Raw genomic sequence first — 24,095 nt, forward strand, 5'->3', positions numbered from 1 at the left:
GAACTGAGCTTAAATTACAGGAATAACTTTCATCTTACACTGCCCCCAGACAGTTTGGAAGAGGAGGTTATGGAAAGTGAAACGGCATCACTGGAAATACATCCAAGTTTCTCTGGAAATCTTCTATAGCTGTGCAGTGCCCCCTAATGAACCAATCAGGTAGATGCTAAACAAAAGTGTGGTGTGGTTTTTTTTTTTGGGTTTTTTTTTTGGTTTTTTAAATTTTTTTAAAGACAGTGTCCTGTGAAGTATACCATATTATTGTGGGAAGGAGGTGCACATTTCTGATTATCAGTAGTATTATAATCGTTGTGGTTTTTAATAATCTTATGAGAAAAATATTGGTTTATAATGATTGTAATGATTCACAATACTATAGGTGCAGTACCCTGGCCATTCAAGGAAAACAAACTTGGAAAATAGAATGCTAAGGAAAGTTTCTAATTAAAAAAAAAAGTAGACTACATTCTAGGCTGTGAGCTCTGAAGAGATATCAAGAAGTGGAAGAGAAGGTATTTTGTTCTACCTGTTGCATAACACAAGGATTAGATATTTATAAAATCAGGAAATTCCAAAAGGACACAAAAGAAATCCTCCTCATGCAGTGCAAAAATAGACTATGGTAGTCCTCCTCTTACGCTCTCAGGGAAGCGTCTAAAGGACAATGACAGAAAATACCTTTATATTTATGATGATAATATGCAGATATAACAGTACTAGTAGGTGTCACAATGGATATAAAATCTCACGCTTCAGGGCTTACATCACAATCTAGACTTCTGTCTTCCTAGAAGATTTAGAATAATCTAACCACTGAAATTTGTGAACTGCAGGTTCCCCAATCCCCAATGTTCATATGGGAGGAGAGATCACAAATCAGCTTCTACATACAAAAGACACAACAGCATATGGGAGGCAGGGAAATCACAACTGAATTTGCTTAAGTTAAATCAAGATCACTCAATTGTAGGTGCTAATGATACTTACTGCCCCTCAAAACATTAATCCAAGAAGTTTAGTGCATAAGCAGTCCCACAATACAAGTCGAAGATGCATACTGCAGTACTCAGAACAATGAGCTCAAACTAGCACTACTTCCAAAAACTGTCTTCAAAACCCACTATGTAAATTCTTCAGATCTCCTGAAGCCCACAGGGAGGCAACAAAACACTAACATAGCTGGCAAAGCAAGCCTGATCTGTAGTGTGACCTAGCTATCTGCTCCATAGGGAAATGCTACGTAAGTAAGCAATGTTCATGAGAACTTGAAGTGCACTGACACCAGTTGCTCCAGTTTCTGTTCTAATGCCTCACCATTTTCTTCAACATGTTTCTGAGAATGCGGCACCTACCAAAGGCAATGCTGAAGCAGACTATTTTATGATCAAGAATAAAAATGAATAGGGTTTCTTCTCTGACAAATGCAGGCAGGCAGGTCTGCTGGCACTTTGCCATAAAACAATCCCGGAAGCTGCCTCAATAGCATTCAGCTGCCTGAGAGCTCTTTCTGACCTTTTGCAATTCCTCCAAATAATAAAACACTCAGCCCAAAGCAGCAGTATGCTGGGAAAAAAGCACTCTCATATCCAGAAACTTTAATTTTTAGAAAGCATCAAGAAATCATCTGGAACAGCAAATGGGGACAACTGCAGGGAACACTATATACTTCTGGAAAATGCTAGCAGTCTAAAAGGCACTTCACACGAAGCTTAAAGGAGACTCCATGTGCCGTATTCCTGGACATACATACACAGCTTTAACGCACTGGAATTTCAAAAGTCATTTTTTTTTCATATAAACTCAATCTTGAGCACAGTGCAGTAAAAATATGCATATATTTATGTAACTGTTTATTTAGAGTTACATTACAGCAGAAGTGTTATTTGCATTAAGTGTGGAACAGAACTTAATATATTACTGAAGTAATGGTAAAAACTTTTTGAGCACTCGAAGTTTTAAAATTAAACTGAGAAGGCATAGTTTAAAAGTTACATTAAAGCACATGATCTTACATAAACGTGTCAAATATCAAGCCTCAGATATCAGATAATTATTTACAAAAAGCCTCCAGCATTCTCTTGGGAGTACATTTTAAAAGAGATAGAAGCTAAAAAGCCCTCATCTTTTCACATCATTTCACATCATGTTTTAACTCACATAAAGTAAAATACGTTCAGCTGATTGGGAAGCATACTGTAGAAGTAAAGCATTAAACCAGAGGAAAATAAGAAGCATTTCAACTTTTAGTACAAGCTTCCCAGTTCTTTCACAGTTTGCCTACATGACTTAAAATAGATCGCAGATATGTGGAAAATTCAAGTACATCGAACTTCACCTGAGCCCAAAAAAGTTAAACCATTTGGACTAAAGAAACATGTGAATTTAAGGAATTGCTACTTTGATTACTTGATGTGGATGCTCTTATTTGGGGATGAGGGAATGAAATGAGAAAATAAATCTGTTTCAGAAATAAATTACACTACTCTGAAGTACCATTTTTTGAATCAGGATGGACACTGAGGAAAAGTCAGGAAGAGCTATTCAGAAATATATACCACACAGAAGTCTGTCAGTTGATATTTTACTAATTCAACAGTTCAAAGTTTTCTGTAACAGGTTTCTTATGTGGCCAATTTGCCATGACCGTTCCCATGAATGGGTACAGCCTTTCAGGAAACTGTATTTCAGATCACGTCTGCTCAAGTGCTACTAGAGCCTGCTACGTATTTCAACTGGTGTCTGCTCAGCAGGGAAGAGTGCATTTTTGCTCTCAGTTTCTGCAACTGGGAAGAGATCAATTTATGTGAGCAATTCTCATTGAGCTTACACAATCAACATTTCCTTCATCAAGGAACAGATACAAAACCAAAGCCTTGTTCTCAAATAAGTTCCTTGATGTTCTCATAAAACGATTTCCTAAACATTCAGATTTTTTGCAGGCTACTAGCTGCCATATATGCATTTTATATGCCCAGATTCCATTAATAGGGAAATGGCTACTTTATTTACAGGAAGCCTTGTCTTCTCAGAGTATGGAAAACCCATTTGCTCTGCATTCTTCAAAAATATGGGGGGGTTTTTTTTGCATATGCTGATGTCTCTTCCACAGCAGATTCATTACCTTTCTGCAACAAACGTACAAGTTCACACAGATCCTTCCAGAGCCTTCATGCTCTGAAATTCTCTTCTTTCTTACTGTCACTTTGGTTTGTCTCATCATTATTAGCAGACCTGCAGAATACATTAGAAATTTAAAATTCGTAATTAAGTTGGTAACATTTAGTTAGATCGGTATTTGAAATATCACAAAATATTTACCTATGTGCTTCCACACTTGTAATTGAGGTCTTCCATTTTCTTCCCCCAAGTTTTCCATCACAGTAAAGACAATTCAATTTGAAGACATCTTCCCTTTCTCTTTTGTAATTCCAAAGTGGATTAAAATTCACTTTCACTGTTTCAACACAATTAAAGTCTGACCTTTGCCAGTCAAGTTTGCAAGGCCGTAAGCTCAACTGGATGGTACCTCTATGTTTGGATAGAAATGTACAGATTTTTGAATGCTATGCAAGACGAATTCACAATTTCAGAAATCATTCTGGGAAGCAACAGTAGAACCCTGTTGATTTTAAGAGGAACCCTGTTGATTAAGGGAAAAACAGCAGAGAAAATGAGGGATGACAAGCAGAATCCCATCTGTAGACTTGGTCTACAGAAACCATGAATGCAGTTTGTTGTATCAATTGTGTGTGTTATTTCCTACATCTTTCCATTGGTTTCCACTGAAGAGATCAAAGTATTGACAGAAAACATAAACCTCCACTGCTATAAAAGCAAACAGAGCTATGTGCTGGTAGTGGGACTAAATTCACAGCTCCATGTCCAGAAACATTTCCACTGAAATCAAGTATATGAAAGTCTCAACTATAGTCCTACCTCTCTCTGAGGATCTCCCTTTTGTACAGAAGGTGACAGGAACAAAGGCAGGAGAAGAGGACAGGGAGATATACTATACTGCTATTAAAAGATTACACAGCAATGCAAGTGTATCAGGGACTATATCATGACTGCCACAAAAACTAATGTCATCCTATAGGAGTTAAAAATCTCAGCTACAATAAGCTTCTTAACATTCAGTCCTTGATGGATTACTTGTGTCAAAACTTTTATTTAGAGGGGAAAAAAAGGATCAAAATTTGTCCCATCTTAACACCCATGTGTTTTCATGAGAGCTTGGCTTTGGGTGTTCAGCATGAACTGCTGCCACGTAAGCTAAAGAGTTATCTACCATCATTAGCAGCAGTCACTGAAAGCCAGGAACTGATCCCCAGCCCCATAGAACAGTCTGCCCCAGTACAGCTCTCAGTTCCCACAGTACCCAGGAGAATTTGCCCTGCATGTATTCCTAGAAAATGGATCAGAAAACAGGACTCTGGAACCCTACAGTTAAACACACAAGTGAAGTAAAAAGTTGGAGTTCAGTTAGTGCTTCATTTGACTCCCCAAAGAGGGCACTGTCTAGACAAGAACAGTCTGGCCCCGTGCCATCCTACTCCAAGGGATCAAAGTACAGCATTTGTTGGTCCAGCAGCAGACTGACAATAACACAGCTCAAGTGTCACTGAGGACTGTAAGCAAAGTGGAAGGAAGAATTTTTTACTTTTGTTAGATTTTATCCAGCTTTTGCAGAAAAGCAATTTTCATGGGATAATGGAAAAATATTCTCCAAGGTAATTACTTCTCAATAGAAAATTCCCTGGAAAGAGACATCTGCTTCTCAAAAGCCCAGATACATCCTGTGTAAAAAGAAAAAAGCTATACAACAGAACATACAGCCCCATCACAACTCCATAACAGATGACATAAGCCATTGACAAATGAAGTGATACACATGCACATGTATGTATCTCCGATACAAACACATAGGAAATCCATCAACAAGTACCACAGCTAGAAAGAAAAAATTAAATACACTGAGTAACTTTTTCAATTAAAGAGTTACCTCAGAGAGCCCAATTAGTTAGATTAACAATAACCAAGTCTGTGGAAAAAGTACACACACACGTGTGACAAAGTTATTTACCCCTATCATCTTCCCTTTGGCTGCCAAACACACAACTGACTTAAAGCATAAACCCATTAGCATTTAAAGGAGAAAAGCAAGAGAAATGTTGTCAATGAAACCACACAAGCAAGAAAGAAATATGGAACCTCATTTACCTGGCTGTATCACCTCCAACTTCTACCATAAGGCACAACTTCTACACCTTTACAACACTGCAGTTGTAATATAAGTCTTCATAGCTTAACCATATGAAGTTGCTTAAATTTTTCACCTACTGTCATATTCCAGGAAATCTCTTCTTAGACAAGACCAATTTTTACACCACCCCAGCTTTTGCTCCCAAAAACACTCAAATACATTTTGCAGTGCTTATCACACACTAGCAACAGTTTGCTCAAGCTACATTTCCTCCAGCAGATAGGCCTTCATCTGTCACAGAGACATAAAATTGCACATTATCTCCAGTGGATGTAGAAGTCATCCTCATCTGCAGTTACATATACAAATACATGTAAAACAGTAATACTTCTGTTTTTCCTTTTACTTCAAAACAGTATTGCACATACAAGTTACTGTGTTTGGAAAGAAGCACACAAGACAAAGTGATTTTGGAAAATAAAATCCTTTGCTGACACTAAGTAAATACTTCCTTACAATAATTCATAGCTAGTCTGATTCTGTGATTTTCTGTTTTTAATATTAATTGAAGGAGACTTTAAGAATTGACTAAAGAAAGAGAACCTGTTAATTACAGTGCCTCTACTAAATACAAGCAACACAGACCATGTTTTGAGACAATCATCTATAATTGCAGATACTGTAAAAGCTTTGCAGACTGCCAAAGTTCAACTAATTAAGACTCAGTGATTCTCCACCCTGGGCTTGGTTACACCAGTTACAGATGGGACTGCAAACCAACTTCATTAAATTTGTTACACTCTGGATCATAAGCCTGGCTGAAACAAGGCTGAGAATCAAAGTGAAGTTGAAGCCCAAAATAGTTTGGGACGCATTTCACAACACACAGCAAGAGGCTTACAGGATCAACCTAAACACACTTTAGTCCTAAACTACTAATATTTCATCACCCCATGCCTTCTCCAGGAACACGTAACAAATTTAATACCATGGTGGTTTCTTATCTTGGAAGACCTTGTCAAACCAGACTTTTTTTTTTTAAGTTACATTAGCATAGTGAAAGAGGAAGACAAAAGAAGTTTAATTGAGGAGTATTTCTACTTGATCTGAATTGCCAGTCAGTAAAGACTGGCAAGTTATTTACCATCTAAGAACAAAGTTTGGAAAAAAAAACAACCACCACACTAGATATTGTTGTGAAATGAAAGCATCCTGAGAATTTAAAATCATTTATAGGTAGAATTCCAACTAAAAGTATTTGTAAAGAGATAAGAAGTTTCCAGTCATAAGTCATGGGAGCCAAGTCTGCACTTGGTTTAAAACAAAAAAAAAATCTAGCTCTCCTGTTTTGCAGAACATATTATTTTATCTCAGCAAAGTTTATATATGCTTTGAGCCATTCCTACTTGGGGAAAAAAGGAATTTTAAAGTAATCTTCTATTTACCCAAAGAAAGGAAAGAGTATCACATATGCACACAAATTTAGAGCATCTGAAACAGCAACCAATTCAATTTAAAAGTCTTGTAAACTTCTTTCTTCAATAACTTAAGGTCATAAATAACTGCACTATTTGTACCACCCCTACCTTTCACTTAGGAGTCCATGTTTAGAAAAGCCCATTCATATTATCTGCAAATTTGCAGAAAAGCACAGTCTCATGAAGCTGCTATTTTATATAGTTAGTTTCTTAAATAAAAGTTTGGAGACTTTCAGGTTGGTTGAAGGAAAACACAGCCCTTAGTCATATGCTACTTTCCCAACAAAGTTACAGCAAGAAGCTTCCGCTAAAAATAGAATATGTATTTGCACGTTCCTGGTGCCCTGCCAAACTTCAGGAGGGCTTTAGTTTCTAAATAGGATAACCATCAGTGGATAGAAATTTACTTTTTTTTGTAGTCTGCATAGTTAGAAGGTAAATTTGAAATGCATGTTAAATAGGTAACTTCAAAGTATGCGAGATTACACAACATAGCTCAAAGAAAAATGCTAACCCCTTTATCCTTAAGTATATCTAAGTTCAAGAGAAATAAAATGTTTTTTCCACATACTACTTTGCCACATTTTGTCTCTTCATACCAAGAGATCCATTTTCATAGCATTTTTAACTTGATTATTCATAGATATGCCTGTAATCACTAAATTGGGTCTCTTAACATACGAAAGAATTCCATAAAACTTTGCATCATTGAAGTTGTCAGGATTATATGGCTAAATAATTCCACCAATACCCTTCTGTAGCAAATACCCTTCCATCAGGCCATTTTTAAATATAACCAAGCTAGAATCTGTTTGAAGATTCCAGATATAAGAAAGAAAATATTATTGCCAGCAGAGACTACTTGAGGGAGGGATTCATATGCAGTGTACACATGTACATACTAATTGACAGATGAAGCTACTGCCATGAGAACCAATATCTTTCTGTTCATGTGTTCCTATTATCCATCACTGTCCTATTATGTGTATCACATCTGACAGACCACAGCAACAGGTGTCTTGCTAAAATGTGAGATGGGCAGCACAGTGGGAAGAAAACTTGGAAGGTGAGTACATAGAGAACAAAATCCAACCCAACAACATCAGACTTATGCAGGGTGAATCGTGTGTGTGCGTAGAGCATGAATGAAAAAAAGACAAGAATTTTACATAAAGCATAGGTCAAGAGTTGCAAAAAGATTGATAACCTTCTGGAGGTGGGCTTAGCTTAGACTCCAGTTTGTCCTAAAAAAGGCAAACATGAGCTGCTCCCCATTTCTGTAAGCACATATGCTCTCTGTCGCCCACTAAAATCACCAATGGCAAGAAGCAACACAGGATACCTGCATGTCAGACAATGTTAATCCTTCATACTTTGTCTATTATGTAAGACAATACCATGTTCACATGGAAGTATGCAAAGCCAGTAGGTACTGCATTTTGAGACACTGTGATAAAAGCACGAGCAGAGAAACCTTATGTCTGTGCAGGTCTTTATCATACAAAATGCAGACAAGCTGTATCATACCTCCCTTCCAATAGACTGTCATGAAAAGAAATGCTTAACATGTTAAAGATTTCTGAAAGGTCAGACCAAACCCATGAGCTAGACAAACAGATCAAGCATACGTTCCAAAATTCAAAAAAGCATGTTACATAAGATGAGCTAAATGCCAAAGCTCTATGTGTAGATCTAAATCAGTAAAAATGGTGTTAAAACTGTAGACACTCAGACAAAAAGATGGCCTAATTACTGGGTTATCCCAAGACAACCAAACATTCAAAAAAACCACACCCACATTTCTTCAGAAGAGCAGAGGTGGTGGGGTTTTTTTTTTTGGTGGTTTGTTTTTTTTTTTTTTAACTTCTGATCCAAATTTCATCAAGTAATTAAGTTTGGAACACTGCAACCCTTATGAGTTTCCATTAAGTCCAAATGAAGATTCTACTTCAAAATTTTCCTCAAAATGCTCTACACTCCTTAAAAATTATAATTCAGTGATAACTGATAAATGCCCCAGAAAAACCTTCCGCTGCTATTTTCTTTACCTGTGTATGTTACAGAGTCTTTATTATCACCCTGCCGATGTGAGGTCTCATTACAAAAAGCCCAAGAATTGTATGTATCAACCAAGCCTTCCCTTTGAATGAAGGATATCACCTTTACAACCACCATGGGATGTGCACTGCAAGAACACCAAAGCTTTTATGAAAAGTCTGAAAGGAAATCTTACTGTGATTTGAAATTTACAAAGTAACACCTTGAGAAAGCCTTGGACATTTTCTGTAATACAGCTGTTTACCATTATCTTTTACCACTGTTGAAATAATCATTCACAGAATGAGAGTATCTAGATCTCTACTGCTTTCTAAATTAATAGTAACTTGATTACTCAACACAAATCATTAGCTGCTGTAAAACTTCCATGAAATTACATGTTGATATTCAGTTAGTTATAGCACACACCAGAGCAAAAAACCTGCTTTTCTTTCATCACAGCAGTTTTATTACACCCATTCTAGTAAAAGGTTTTACACCTAACTGGGCACACAAAGTGCTGTTATCCAACGCTAAGAATTATGAAAAAAACATGACTGACACAACGTTCTTACTTTTAGCAGTTCAAAATAATGAAGACAGTGGTAAACAGGGGCAAGGAGCAGCCGGGGTAGAACATACTGAACAGCTTCTTTAAAGCCTTCACCTATTGACTAGAAACAAAATAAGTTTCAGTCTTAAAACAATAAATGTGTTGAAGCAACAATATAATGTAGTTAAAATAGCAGTAATATAGCTTACTTAAAAGAAAGTTACCTGTAAATAAAATGCTGCTCCTGGCTTTGATAATTGACTTAGAAAATGATCATGAAAACCAGGTCGCAAAATATCTTGTGCATATGATTCATAGGGGTCAAATGCTAGTTCCTAAGAAGAAATACAGAATAATTTTACAAAACTGATCCAATATCTAAACTTCATATTTCTTAAAGAAAATTCATATACTACATAGGACTGACTTTTCTGCATACTTTTTCCAAAACACCTATAGAGAAGAATCAACACTTTTACATGCGCAGACTCATGGAGTAATTCAGTCTGGAATAGATCTCTGTAGGTCAACTGGTCCAATTCCCTGTTCATAGGAGGGTCCACCTCAGGGCCAAAGCCAGATCCAGCATCAAAGCTAGCTGAGGTTGCTCTGGGTCTCATCCAGTTGAGTTCCAAGTACGTCCAAGAATGGAGGCACCAAAACCTCTCCGGGCAGCCTAATCCAATGTTCAGTTGTTCTTGCAGATTTCTCCTCCCCCCCCCCCCCCCCCCCCAGTACCTCATCAGCATTACTCTTTTTACCATTCGCATGCTCTCTCTCATCTCACCTCACAGTTCTCTACTGTGAACCCCCAATAAGAGCCTGCCTCAGTCTTTTCTACACCTTCCCTTCAGGTAACTGAAGACAGCAATAAGATCTCCTTCCTCAAACATCTCTTTTTAAGACTGAATAAACCCAGCACTCTTAACCCTCTTCGTACATCATGGGCCTCAACATCTTAATCATCATGTCAACCCTCATGTATAAGCATATCTTGTACTAGGAAGACCAAAACTGGACACAATATGCCAGATGTGGTCTCAACTGCTACACAGGAAGTGATCCCTCAGCCTGCCAACTACACTTTTCCTAATACAACCCAGCAGGCAGTTAGCTTTCCCTGCCAATTCACGAGGACCTCCAAGCCCTGTCGAGCAGTACTGCTCCTCAGCCAGGCATCTAGACCACTACATTGGGTTGTTTGGTCCCAGGTACGGAACTTCATGTTTGCCTTTACTCAACTTCATGAGGTTCCTGTAGGTCCATTTCTCCAGCCTGTCAGGTACCCCAAGAAATAGCCCTGTCCTCCTGTGTGTTGTGTCCCGCCCCCCCCACCCCCCCCCCCCAATTTGGCATCATCTACCAACTTGATGAAGCAGACCTTCTCCCACAACACTAATACAGACGTTAAACAGTACCAGCCCCAGTATCAAACCCTGAGGAATGCCACTAACCATTGGCCACCAGATGGACTTTGTATTCCTGATGACAGTCCTTCAAGCCTGCCATTCCAGCCAATTTCCCACCCGCTCTATAATTCAACTAGCTAGTCTACATCTCATCAAGCTGACTATAGTGATACTATGAGAAACTGTGCTGAAGGCCTTGCTGAAGTTCAGATAAAGGATATTAACTGTTCTTCCCTTTGTCCATGGAGCCAGCCATGTCCTCTTAGGAAGCAGTCAGGTTGGTCAGGTACAGTTTGTCCTTCAGAATTCTGTGCTGGCTGTTGCAGATCACCTTCTAGTCTTTCACATGGCTGGATGTGAATTCCAGAAAGATTTGCTAACAACTCACCACTGAATTTCAAGAATTCTAGACAGTGGCCTTGCAATAACATTAGCCAGCTGCCTCAACATCCCGTCCTGACCCATAGAGTTGCATATATCCACCTTAGATCAATAGTCCCTAACTTGATCTTTGACTTTCACCTCTCTCCCTCAACCTTTGGTAGCAGGCCTAACGGGGAAACCTAGAAGCACATCTTTCCAGTAAAGACCAAGCAAAGGAGACTTGAGTACCTCCGTCCATTCCACATCCTCCAGCATAGGGTCTCTCACCCCATGAGCGAGATACATTTTCTATGATCATCTTTTTCATGCTATTTTACCTATACAAGCCTTTCTTACTTTGCTTCACATTCCTCACCAAGTTTAACTCCAGCTTAGCTGCAGCCCTTCCTCCTGGGAAGCCTATGTTTCTTTTGAATGATAGAATCATTTAGGTTGGAAAGACCCTTCATCGAGTCCAACCATAAACCTAACACTAGCAAGTCCACCACTAAACCATGTCCCTAAGCATCATGTCCACACATCTTTTAAACACCTCCAGGGATGGCGACTAAACCGCTTCCCTGGGCGGCCTGTTCCAGTGCTTGATAACCCTGCTGGTGAAGAAATTTTTTCCAATATCCAATCTAAAGCTGCCCTAGCACAACTTGAGGCCACTTCCTCTCATCCTATCACTTGTTACTTGGGAGAAGAGACCAACACCCACCTCGTTATAGCCTCCTTTTAGGTAGTTGTAGAGAGCAATAAGGTCTCCCCTCAGCCTCCTTTTCTCCAGACTAAACACCAGTTTCCTCAGCCACTCCTCACAGGACTTGTTCTCTAGACCCTTCACTAGTTTCACTGCTCTTCTTTGGACACGCTCCAGCACTTTCTCTGTCTTGAAGTGAGGGGCCCAAGTTTGGTTAAACAAGCCAAACTGCACCTGTCCTTGCCTCCTGCTACACCTACCCTTTTTCTTAGGGTCTGGGAATGCATACTCCTTGTGCTTTAAACACATTGCCTTTGAAAATAAACCAGCTCTCCTGAGCCCTTTCTACCCTCAAGGCAGCCACCAAGGTGATCCTGCCTCCCAATTCCCTGAACAAGCAAAGTCTGCTCTCCCAAAGCCCAGGGTCTTCAGTCTGCTTATCTCCTGCACTTCCCTCAGGACCTTAAACTCTACCATCTCTACCACCTGTGGCCAAGCCTGCCATTAGCTACAATGTTCCTGCCAGTTCTTCCTTGTTCATGAGAAAGATGTCAAGTGCAGCAACTTTCTTAGTTTGCCCATCAGCACGTGCCACAAAAAATCCTGTCCCCAGTGCCCTCTAGAAATCTTCTGGATTACTTGAACCACAGTAAGTTGCCCACCCAGCAGATGTCAGGAAGGTTATTCTCCCAAGAGAACCAGGGCCTGTGATAAGATGACAACTTCTACTTGTTTAGAGAAGGTTCTGGCCACTTGTCAATTGTGCAGTCTTTGCAGGAGAAGCTTGCATGCCCTTTGGTGGCCTCCTCTGATCCTGAATCATTCAACCAGCTCATCATTCATTCCGTAACAGAGCTCCATATATTTGAGCTGATCTTTTGTTAAGCCTCCTGGCCTCATCTTCCCCATCTATCCTTCTTGAGTCCCTACATTTATACAGCCCTCCATCATGCAACCCTTCCTGCCATATTGCTAATTCCAGTCACATGACAGCTCTGCAACTGTGCACAGACTCCCAGATCCTCCTATCTGCACATGAGCACATGCACCCTGGGGAAACAAGACACTTCAGATGAGCCTTTGGTCATCCCACCTTCTCAGGAGGAAGGTGCAAGAGCCTTTGCTGTCATGCTTTGTTACGCACATCCCCTTCTCTTAATTCTTCAATCTGCAAGCTTTGGTCTCCATCCACTACAAGTCTAGTTCAAAAGCCTTTCTCGCCAGCTTAGCAAGTGTCCGAAACCAGGACAGCAAGCCTGTTGGAAAAGAAGCCCTTGTTCCACTTCTTGCCACAACAGTACTGATCTACAACCTCTTTACAGGATACCTCCATTTCTGCTGAAGTCTAGTCACAGGTGTCCCACCCTCCCCCCATGCTCTCTAAAGTTTAAACAGCCCTATAAAAACTGAGGTTTAGAGACTAAAAAGGTAAAAGCATTCTCAAAAATGGGCAGTCTGGTCATCATGGTGCAGCTGGAAGAAGAGATCTCAACCTAAACAAAGTCAGCTAGCATGGAGATGCACTTATCATCTAAGTGCAAGTCATTAAAATACATATGAATAGCAAAAAAAACCCCAAGTATTTTCTTACCTCTGCCATGTCTTCAAAACAGCTGCCTACTAGCGGATGAGGACTACCTTCATCTGTCATTTCAACAGTGTCTTCTATATGACCCAACAACTTCACACTAAGTTCATGAATGTCTGATATGCGACTAAATATATTTTCCACATCCTGCAAAAAGCAACAGAACCAGGCAAAAATCAACAGGGAATAGGACACAATTTCTAAGAAGAAATGTCGTGGTTTAGCCCCAGCCAGCAACTAAGCACCACGCAGCCGCTCGCTCACTCCCCCTACCCCAATGGGATGGGGGAGAGAATTGGAGGAGTAAGAGTGAGAAACACTCCTGGGTTGAGATAAGAACAGTTTAATAATTGAAATAAAGTAAAATAGTAATGCTAATAGTAACAGTATAATAATGGTAATAATAATAATGATATACAAAGCAAGTGATGCACAATGCAATTGCTCACCACCCGCTGACCGATATCCAGAGGGTTCCCGAGCAGCGATTGCTGCTCCCCAGCCAACCCCCCCCAGTTTATATACTGAGCATGACATCATATGGTATGGAATAGCCCTTTGGGCAGTTTGGATCAACTATTCTGGCTGTGCCCCCTCCCAGTTTCTTGTGCATCTGGCAGAGCATGGGAAGCTGAAAAGTCCTTGACTAGCATAAGCAGTACTCAGCAACAACTAAAAACATCAGCATGTTATCAACATTCTTCTCCTACTAAATCCAAAACACAGCACTATGCCTGCTGCTAGGAAGAAAATTAACTCTATCCCAGCCGAAACCAGGACAAGAAAGTTATGTGCAAAGCTACTCTGTTATGAGTCAAGCACTTCCTTTAACAGAACAAGATTTTATAATGTATTTTATTATATACTTTCTGTATAATTTATGCAAGATCATAAAATTTATTTTTAAAATAATGACTATATATATTTATACAAATAGATAAAAATTTACGATTCAAACATGGCAAAGAACAACAGTGACAAATCTTAAATTACAGGCCTGCAAGTAAGTATAGTAAATTGGGTGGTTTCTTCCACAGCTCTACAAAACCAGTGCTTCCCCACAAGTGCTCCTTTAGTACTTCCATTTCAGAACTCAAGACCAGTGCTTCCTCTACTATTGATATGTTAAACTGGACAATAGTTAAGTTCTAGAAGTGTTCATCTAGATTTATAGATATTATAGTAAGGTGTTGTTTTTTGGGTTTTGGGTTTTTTTTTTCATTTGTGGTTTGTACAATACTTACATGAGATGAAAATAGTTTGGAGTTGGAGGCGTATGGCTCTCTAAAAACTCTGATAATGAGATTTAGTTCCCTTATATATTGTCGAACTTCTGCCATAAATGACTTCACTAAGTCATAATAGGTTTGCTCCCCTGAGGTGGAGGGCTCCTCATCAGATAAAGTTAGTGCACTTAAATCTTCTACATCTTGATGGAACATATCCATTAATACCTAGATAGCAAAGAGGGGGAAATCCGCAAAGTGAGAACAATTTCTTTTCAAGATCTACCAGTAAGTCACCAGTAAAGAAAATCTATTATTCCCATGAAATAAGACTGATCAGCATCAAGATTTATGTATTATCATTCTGCAATTGGTCAAGCATTACAAAAGCAATAGTAATTGCTATGAATTTGTAAGTCATTATTTGCATTGGCAATTTCTGAAGAATTCCCAGTCATTTAGACCACTGACATCTCTCCAAAAATGTAGTCTAAACTCAATTACAATTTTAAGAAGTCTATGAAGTAGAAACACACTTAGCTGTATTCTATTACTCCGAATTAGCTGAGCACAATCTAAATTTCTGAAGATACTGTACTATCTTGAGTCAAAAAGTGTGTGCATTTTGGCTTTTCAGCTTTAGCTTTAACAGGAAGTCATATGTGATCGCGCGCAGAAACCTGTAACCTGTCTGCGATGAATACCAGCCTGCCCATACACTGTGCATGGCCTGATTTCTATCCTTAACTCCTGAGTTCTCTTGTTAAAATGGACTGTTGAGGAAGGACACCAGCTTCAGAAAAAGTGGCTGTCATATTGCAGAACCACATAGACAAAAGGACGTCTAAAAACTTTTGACTACCAGAGGTCCCAATTCATACCCAAGCAAGGCTTACCAAACACAAGCAATTACAAATTCAGATGTCAAGAAAAGTGGATCACTGAACAGTTCTTCCAAACATGGTATCTGAGCCAGGAGTCATTACAATGACTTAGCAAGTGGCAAACAGAAATCACACTTTGGGTTCTTTCTGTGATACTCAAAGAACATCTTAAAAGGTAAACTATGTAAGTTGACCACAAATTAGTAAAAGGCATCCTAATCTGAAGTATCTTTAGCAGAAAGAAAACCTAAAGAGGGTCCACAATCTACAGGGATGTAGCAAATCTTTACAACAAGCCAGCATACAATGTAGTTCAACATACAAGATGACTTTGTCATGGGATAGACAGATGGGACAGCATTTATAAACAAATCTGCTGCCCAGAGCTACACCCCTTCCAGGAAGTCATGAAGTGTGTCAAACAATACATGTGAACTTCAAAATAAATGAGAACTTAAGCACCATTTGCCAGCCTCCCTTCCGAACAGATGGAGGTGAAGCCATGGCAACCTATGCCTGTTACTGCAGAGACTGACATGACTGCTGTCAATTACTGAAAAGACTGAGGAAAAGACTGCAAGATCAAAGCTGTAAATACTCCTCTGAGAGCCACAGGAGGGAAGGCTAACACAAATATGAACTAGAGTTTTTAAAATGGCAGAAAACAGAACGGGAAAGTGTTTTTCAAAATAATTCTAAAACTGGAAATCAAGAAATAAACTTCTGAACGAGCCACAACAAACATGACATTTACCCTGGTATTTGCAGTAAAAGTCTTCTTTCTTTAAAGCATGTTACAGGCACTTCTCCAGAATACGTCAGTTAACCAAACTGCTGACTACTGATATTAGACAAATGAACTATTCTGCAAGACACTAATGGGGGATCTGTAAGTTCAAGAGATGGTCTGGTAGGTTCAGACTTGAATATTGGAAGAAACACACCTACCTAGAGCAGTCATTCTTCATCCAGGTCTTGTCCTAACATTCCTCAAAAATATACAGGTCTAGTGAGGAGGGAAATGGGCACACAACAGGTTCTTTCTCCTAGTGAGTCAAAGGTCCCTGCTACACACCCTGGTCTTAAGCTTCTCTGAAAGCAGAACAATGGACATTTTGCATTAAGACTGACTTCTGAAGTTCTAAGAACAGAAGGCGATTCATCTTTCAAAGCCAGCGAATGTACACAGAACTCAGATTATAAGGAGAATCCTAACTACTTCTGGGGAATGGGACATTACAGGGTCACTACTGTAGGAAATTACATGGAATAATGCAGGTATTCAAGGAGCCCCCAACATTTCCAACTTTACTTCACAGACACAGTTCTAGCACATACTTGAGCTAGAAGACTACAGGCTGTATTCACAAGGTGCATATCTCACTACTATGAAATCCACAGAAACAAATTAAAGTAACTATACCCCCTATATTGAATTTAGAGCAATCAGAAGCACAAGTAGACAGTAGAAGAAAAACAGCTTGTATTAATAGAGTTTGGTTTTTGCAGACAAGGCAAAATTTTCCAGATGGATGGGTGGCACCAAAGCAAGTGTGAAAGTGCTTGAGAAAAAAATGGCACACAGGGCCAAGAAACTGTTCTGGATGTTTTATTTCAAAAAATAAAAACAAGCAGAACATGTTATGGGTATGAACATAATATTCTGTGAAGTTTCGCAATGCAACTGGGAAGAAAACACCTTGGGACCACCTTTCAATGGCTTGTTCTGCTGAGGCAGTAAATCAACAGGCCTGCTTTAGAGCCTTTCAAAAGTTTCTTCTGCGTATCATAGAGTTCATATATCAGAATACATATCAAAGAGTTCCTCCAATGTAATGTAAGTTCTTAAATCAACTTCATCACAGCTCTTCTACTCAACACCTTTCCTAGGATAGAAAGAAGCATGCACCAATAGCAGTTGTTCCTGTTATTATTCTATGACAAATATTCAAACATACAGCTTCAAACCCTGCCCTAATGACCCAGGCGGATGTGCCCAAAAGCAAGAGTGACCAAGACTACAGTCATGACTGAGAAGTACTTGACTCTTCAAGACCTCACAAGATATCTTACGAGAGAATAAAGAAAGGTGAAGTAGGTAGGATTAAAAAAAAAAGCACACAGGAATGAGACAAAGGCATTCGTTGAAACACAAAACACAGAGACGATCCCAGCTGAATATATTAACATAGACCAAGACAAAATACTGAAAAGAGGTGATAAATCTGAAAATCCCTGGACTTCAGCAAGATTAGAGATTCTCAAGCCACATCCCTTAAAGGATTAACTTCAAGCTTTGTTTTTTAAACAATGGAAAACTTGAGATGCTAATCAGGTGGCCACAGAAGCTGGAGTGCAAAGGCACCTGAAAGACAGACAGGGGACTTTGCTCTATCACTGCTGGAAAAGAAAGCTTGATTCCTGTCTGAACCTAATGAACCTTCTGAAGCTACAAGAAAGACTAACTGCAGCTAAAAACTATGGACCACTAAGGAGGATTAGGCTGAGATGCTAATGCAGGTGGGTTTTTTGTTTGAAAATGCTAGACCATCAAACACTACTTTTTACATGCAATAAAGTCTTATTTATTTTGGGAGAACACCCAAGCTTAATTTCAGCCTTTTTTTTTTTTTTTCAAGCTACAAAATAAGGCTCCGCCATTATAGCTTAGGGATGTTAAATTTTTAAGTTAGTGCTGCTTCACAAAAATTGTTAAAGCATTCACACATTGCTGAGATTAGGCAAGTGATATCAAAAGGAAGAGAGACTTAACTATTAATAAGTACAAGCAACAGCTCTGGAAGCTCAATCAGCTTTTTGGTAGCTTTGCTCTATTACTGGAACTGTATTCTATGGCAGTAATTTCTTCTTTCAAAGGTACAACATTCCATGTACTCAATAAGGAACAGACATTGTCCTCTCAAAGCTTAACTAAAATTTGCTCGTAAAATGAGGAACAAGAGTTAGGCTTACCTTATCAGCACACATTGCCACTTTAATATCTTGTTTTGTAATCTCATAATGTCTTATATTCCGCACATAATTCCCAACCAATTTTAAGATGTCTGCAGAAATGTATTCTAATACTGCCACTATGTAAACAGACACTTGGTGGTCAATTTTGTAGCCTAGAACTTCCTGAAAGAAAAGAAATAAGCATTCCACTGTTATCAGCTGATAAAATACACAGCGCGGGTTACAACTAAAACCAATAACCTTAAGCCCCTACTCAATAAACATTCACCACATATCCACAGTCTATTTTAGTAATAGAAACACAGCAGTCTATAGCCCTAGACAAGAAACAGTGTCATTGCAGATGCTGCTCTGTCAACTGTGGAAGTGACAACAGCCAAACAACTGTCCCAAAAACCTCACTTAAACATTTAGGGCTATTTCCAGAAATTTCTTGAGTGTTTTCTTAGTCATGCAAAATGGAACAAGAACAATCAAATTCATAGCAAATGAGTTCTTGGCTTTGTGATATTCTTATTCCTTTTTGTTTACATTTCAGGCAGCATACAGACATTACATGAAACGAAGGTATTAACTTCTAACTGATCCTAAAAGCAAGATTAAGTCACTGCTTACCTTTAATAAAGGATGGATTTTTTCTACTGGGAGAGATAAGGGATTTCTTCGTTTCCTCTTCTCAATAGCAGACTGGGCATCAGCTATTGCCCACTTATCAATAGGATGGGGAAAACTTTTTTGAACACGATCCTTAAAAAAAAAGCAGGACTAGAAGGTAACTGCACAATCTGAATGAGCTTAGCAATACTACTACATTATCAAATTGCCTTCCATTACTTAGCAAAGGAATGTTTGCTAATGTTAGTATTTCAACTATAAAAGCTTGTACAACACCTGTAAATTTTATCATTTTGGTACGTGCTGCTCACTACATTCATCAAGCTGTATCAGAATATCATTATCATAGAATAATGTAGTACTCAAAATTTGAGAAGTACCAGAATTAAGTTGCCATTGCAGGCACAATTTGCTCCCCTTGTACACATGCCTGGTAATTCAGCATTTAAATACATGACTACATTTTATCCTAGCCCTTTATTCTCTGTACAGAATGGTCACCGAGATGATATGAGTTTTCTGTTTCACCTTTACTGATCAACACATGGTCCAGACTGAACACATGCAAACTGTTCCAACAATGGCAATGAACATAATAGAGAATATCCAACAGCACCCACATACTTTAAAACAGTTTCATAGTCTACAGTTGGACCTTATATGCCCCTGTTTATTTACTCCTTCCAGCAGTCAGGGTGCCCGAGGACACCTACACTCTCTCATGCATTGAACAACCCTCCTGCTGGAACTCACACACACATCTCTGGGGGTTCAAAACCTTCACCATTTTTGGTAGTCCTGGTGTTCAAAGATGCCAGAAATCTCATTTCTCAAGATAACTTCACATTTCATTTTTTCAGACCACAGTTCCCACTGACTGTTTTGGTTGCAAGTGCTCACTTACGTAAATATGACTGCCGTTTGAGCAACCATGAAATGAGGAAGATGAAGTTAATGACCACTTACAAAGAGATGGTACAGGACAAAGTACACAAACAAAAACTTTCTGACAAAAAAACTGGGACAGAATACTTTGGAAAGTACAGGCTTTTCTTTTTCTCCCCTCATTGTAATACTTCTGGAAAAGGAAAGCAGAGGTCCTACCAAAAAAAAAAAAAGGTCTCATTTGCTATCTAATACCAATTCACTCCCCCTAACATAGTCCAGCCTGCTGATAGAACAGTGAAAGTGTCCTGGGGGAAAAATAAATGTGGATGATGATATAATTAAAGACAGCATCCTTATGCATAAACACAAAGGGGGTAAATTGAGGCTGCTTGATCACCTCTAATTCTTGCATTTCCCATCCTAACTTCACAGCCATAAGACTCATAATGCCATGCTGCATGTCAAGTTCTTTGTTAGCATTGTTTAAAACAGTATTAAACAATCCTCCACAAAACTCTTGTCTCTTGAGCTGCCAGACCAGAATGATTTTGCATAACAGGCCGGCCACTAAAGGGGACAGTGGAGCACCATTAGAGGTGTCAGTGTTCAAAAGAGAAAAGGAAGGATGAAATTCACAAATCTTGAGCTCAGAGACAGCTACTTTTTTTTTTTTAAAGGGTGGGGTTTTGGGTTTTTTTTGGGGGGGAGTGGGGGGGTGGGGGCAGGGGGGCAGTTGCTATTAGTCCACTTTCTTCAGAACATGAGGAAGTTGCATCCTGTTTTGTTACCTAACCCGGCACAGGCACAGCCCTCGAATACTGGAAACCAACAGGCACACTGCACATGGAGTCTGTAGTTTGGCATTACAGTCTTCAAATCATGGTTAAGCACAAAGGGCTACAAAAGTATTCATGGGCTTAGAAGCCTAATTCATTTAGCTTAACTTTGTTTCTCAGATGGAGAAACTCTTCTTAGATCAAGCCCTCTTCTCAAACACCAAGCTGCTTTTCTGAGCAACAGAGGTTCTAGATCTTTGAAAAGGCAATTGTAAGAGATTTCTGTATAGACGAAAGAAGTGTTCCTCGAATCATTCTGAGAAAGTGACAGAAGTATTTTTGTTCAAATTTCCGGGGCAGGGGGAGTGTATCAGCCTGAATCACCATACTGAGAAAGCAGCTCAGAGCCTCAGACTAAGCAGCTACAGTTTGCATGCAATATCAGTGAGGGGAAAAAGGTCTTTTGAAAGGAACCAGTCAGCTTTATGTACACAAGTTACACTCATCATCTATTATACAGTAATACAGTTCACAGATAGTTTTACTGTGCATTGAACAAATTCAACAGATAGGAAAATCAGCTATTGGTAACTCAGCAGGCTTTATGCTGAAGGTTCTGCTACATAAAGATACATAATTACTGCTTTCCTTTTTAGACTGTGAAATGATTAATATATTAACTTTTCATGTAACAGCTGAAATTATTACAGATTTGTAATAATTATTCTCTATACCTCTACATCCAGAAAACTTCTTGGTTGGGCTTGACACAACATATTTAACAACTGGAGAATTAACTCCTCCACATACTGTAATGCATCTTCAGTAGAGGAAAGTTTAGGATGGACTTGCACCTGAACCTATAGGAAACAGAAGAATTCAAGCTTTGAGTTTGCTCTTCCCCAAACCACATACTTTATTGCAAAAAAAGATGACAAAAGAATGAGCCAAACAGCTCAGAAAAATCCAACCCAAAATGTAGCTCTATTAAGGCACACCAGACGAACATGAGTGAAACACTCCTCTACACCTGATAGAAATACAAATCTCAAATCACTGTAAGCGACATTTAATGTCAAGAAAACAGCTAATTAATAACAGTGCGTAGCAGTGTAATTAGGAAAACTGTTTGAAAACCCTGCATATATTTATCGTTCTCCCCTAGCTCTTAAACCACTGTTTGTACAAGACATTTTAGACATGGTGTTTTCTCCCCTTCACAACTCATTGTTCGTCACTCAATCTGTAATGATGAAATACAGAACCTTTTTCACAGAGAGCACACTACAGAAACAGCAATGATTTCAGCAGTATTTAGCCTTCAAATTATTTAATCCATTCTCAATTAGCTCTTACTAAAATAAAACTGGTTTAGAAGTTTGTTTCCATACTGATTTTTTAAAAAGATGTCAGCCTCTAGAGTAAAAAACACTGAAAAAAAGGCCACAGCGTTGTCCTGGCATGAAGTGGCAGTTCAGAGGTCCCCATACATCTACTTGTATGTCATAAGTGTCTGAAAATTCTCACTGGTGTAAATCCACTGAGGCACGATCCTCCTTGCTCCTCCATTATTTTTCCAGACAGCCATTTACCTTCCGAAACAACCCTCCAGTACAGCTTTCCTTTGCATTTCTGTAGTTCACAAAATAGCACAGTTTTAACCAGTTTAAATTTCAGGTACACAAAGCTCAGTGGTTCAGAGCTTAAACAGGCAGTTTAACCTCAATCCTACACTGATGGCAAATATTATGCCAGAGCAAGCTGACTGCTAACTTTCACAATACATCTTTCAAGCCCCAATTTCATCATTTTACTATTCCACTGCACACAACTCAAAATGTCTCCATTCTCTCAATCACCAACATAAGAGCTTAACCACCTTAAACGAAAACCCAACAATCTGTCTCATCCAAATATTAAACCCATGTCTATATGCAAATAATGGTGCCATAATTATTTAATTTCACACCTGAGTTTTCATTCCTGTTTGCAGTTATAGCAAGGATTAAATGTTATGAAGTTCAAACACACAACAGCCTCAAATAGAAATCCACTTGCCTGCTAAGGCACTCATTAGTTCGAAAACTTCATGTCTGGGCACAGTCTGGTGCTCATTTAACTGCTGATTTAAATACACTAGGTCATACATTTAGTTTCTTGCAGATTGCATACCCTTATGCAGCAGGTCTTAAAAAACATCTCCAGAAGTTACTGCTTTTTTAAGTTAAAAGCACTCTGGCAAAAATAGAACAGGAGAACTTTTCTCCATTTGACTAACGCGACTATTTTGATTATGCCAACAGTTTCATTTTTCCCAAGAACTTCACCATGCACAGCTACAGAGTGTGTTTGTGGAGGTACCTGAGTAACATGCCCAGCAGTCCCAAGCATTATTTACAATTCAAACACTGACATCTGAAATACTGTACCAGCTTGGAATGTCTTAACACCAGAAATCAGACTTGCAGAATTATTCTCTTAAAGATCAGAGCTGATCTGAGCTGCCTGGAAGATGTTGCCTTAATTTTTTTTTTTTTTTTAAAGCAGAAGTGAACAAATTTGTATTACATTCTCCCTACAGTATACTCTAGCACTTTATATTTCAAGAAGTGTTAAATTACCAAGTCAATCCGACAGTAAAAATACAGAGCATGATAAACCGGAGTGATGAAGAGCAGCTCTATTTTCTCCTTTGCTTAGAAAACAGATTGTAGACTTAAATAGCCTCATCACAACTCTTTCGGTCTGTAACACAGAGTCTATAGGAATAAGAACAAACAAACAAAAAATACCACATCAGGCCGTGACCTGAAACATTATCCATAGTCAGCCAAAACAGAGTCAACAATGATAACCTACTCCTAGTTCAGGAGATAAAGTTCCAAACATTTTTCCTAAGCATTTATGTTTGGCAGCCAATCACATCATTCTTCTCAAAGGCCATTGTCTTCTGGCACTATCAAGCTCTACTTTAGCAGAATCTCCACCTCGGCAGAGGAAAGTATCATGAGGTGCCATTGGCTTGCCAGCATAGTTTATTTATATTAGGTAGGTAGTAAATAGACTTCATTGCTACTTAAGTGAGATTTAGCATCATTTAGGGTTCAAAGTCATACAAGCGAAAGCAAGAGAACAACTAGACTAACAAGGGAAATTACAGGATAGCTTGGTGTACAATTGTCATAGAAACATGTAATTTTAGTATCTGCACTACTGTAGTACCTAAAGGCTCAGACCAAGAATAAAACAGTGTTATTTGAGGGTACTCAAAGCAAGTCCCAAGAAGTTCATTATCTAAGACATGATGCAAGATTGGGTAAGATGCAAGATTTAGTAAGAAAAGACAAGAAATGAGAACATCTGTTAGCATAGACTATCACATGACCAGTTTCA

The 24,095-nt window shown here is 38.9% G+C and overlaps 1 protein-coding gene across 4 annotated transcripts in view; it reads right to left on the reverse strand.

The window, feature by feature from the left end:
• SOS1 (SOS Ras/Rac guanine nucleotide exchange factor 1) overlaps positions 1–24,095 on the reverse strand; it is a 56,737-nt gene that overhangs the window by 26,079 nt on the left and 6,563 nt on the right. For 2 of the 4 annotated variants that reach the window (XM_075708363.1, XM_075708364.1), the window contains exons 2-8: positions 21,437–21,562; positions 19,039–19,170; positions 18,421–18,585; positions 14,582–14,791; positions 13,341–13,484; positions 9,496–9,606; positions 9,294–9,392 (exon numbers count right to left, since the gene is read on the reverse strand). In XM_075708363.1, coding sequence (XP_075564478.1) covers positions 9,294–9,392; positions 9,496–9,606; positions 13,341–13,484; positions 14,582–14,791; positions 18,421–18,585; positions 19,039–19,170; positions 21,437–21,562 — 987 coding nt within the window. Of the gene's footprint in view, positions 1–9,293; positions 9,393–9,495; positions 9,607–13,340; positions 13,485–14,581; positions 14,792–18,420; positions 18,586–19,038; positions 19,171–21,436; positions 21,563–24,095 lie in introns of those variants that run through there. The other 2 variants (XM_075708366.1, XM_075708365.1) reach the window with 2 other exon arrangements.

The sequence above is a fragment of the Pelecanus crispus genome, chromosome 3 (genome assembly GCF_030463565.1).
Source record: "Pelecanus crispus isolate bPelCri1 chromosome 3, bPelCri1.pri, whole genome shotgun sequence".
NCBI classification, from domain to species: Eukaryota; Metazoa; Chordata; class Aves; order Pelecaniformes; family Pelecanidae; genus Pelecanus; species Pelecanus crispus.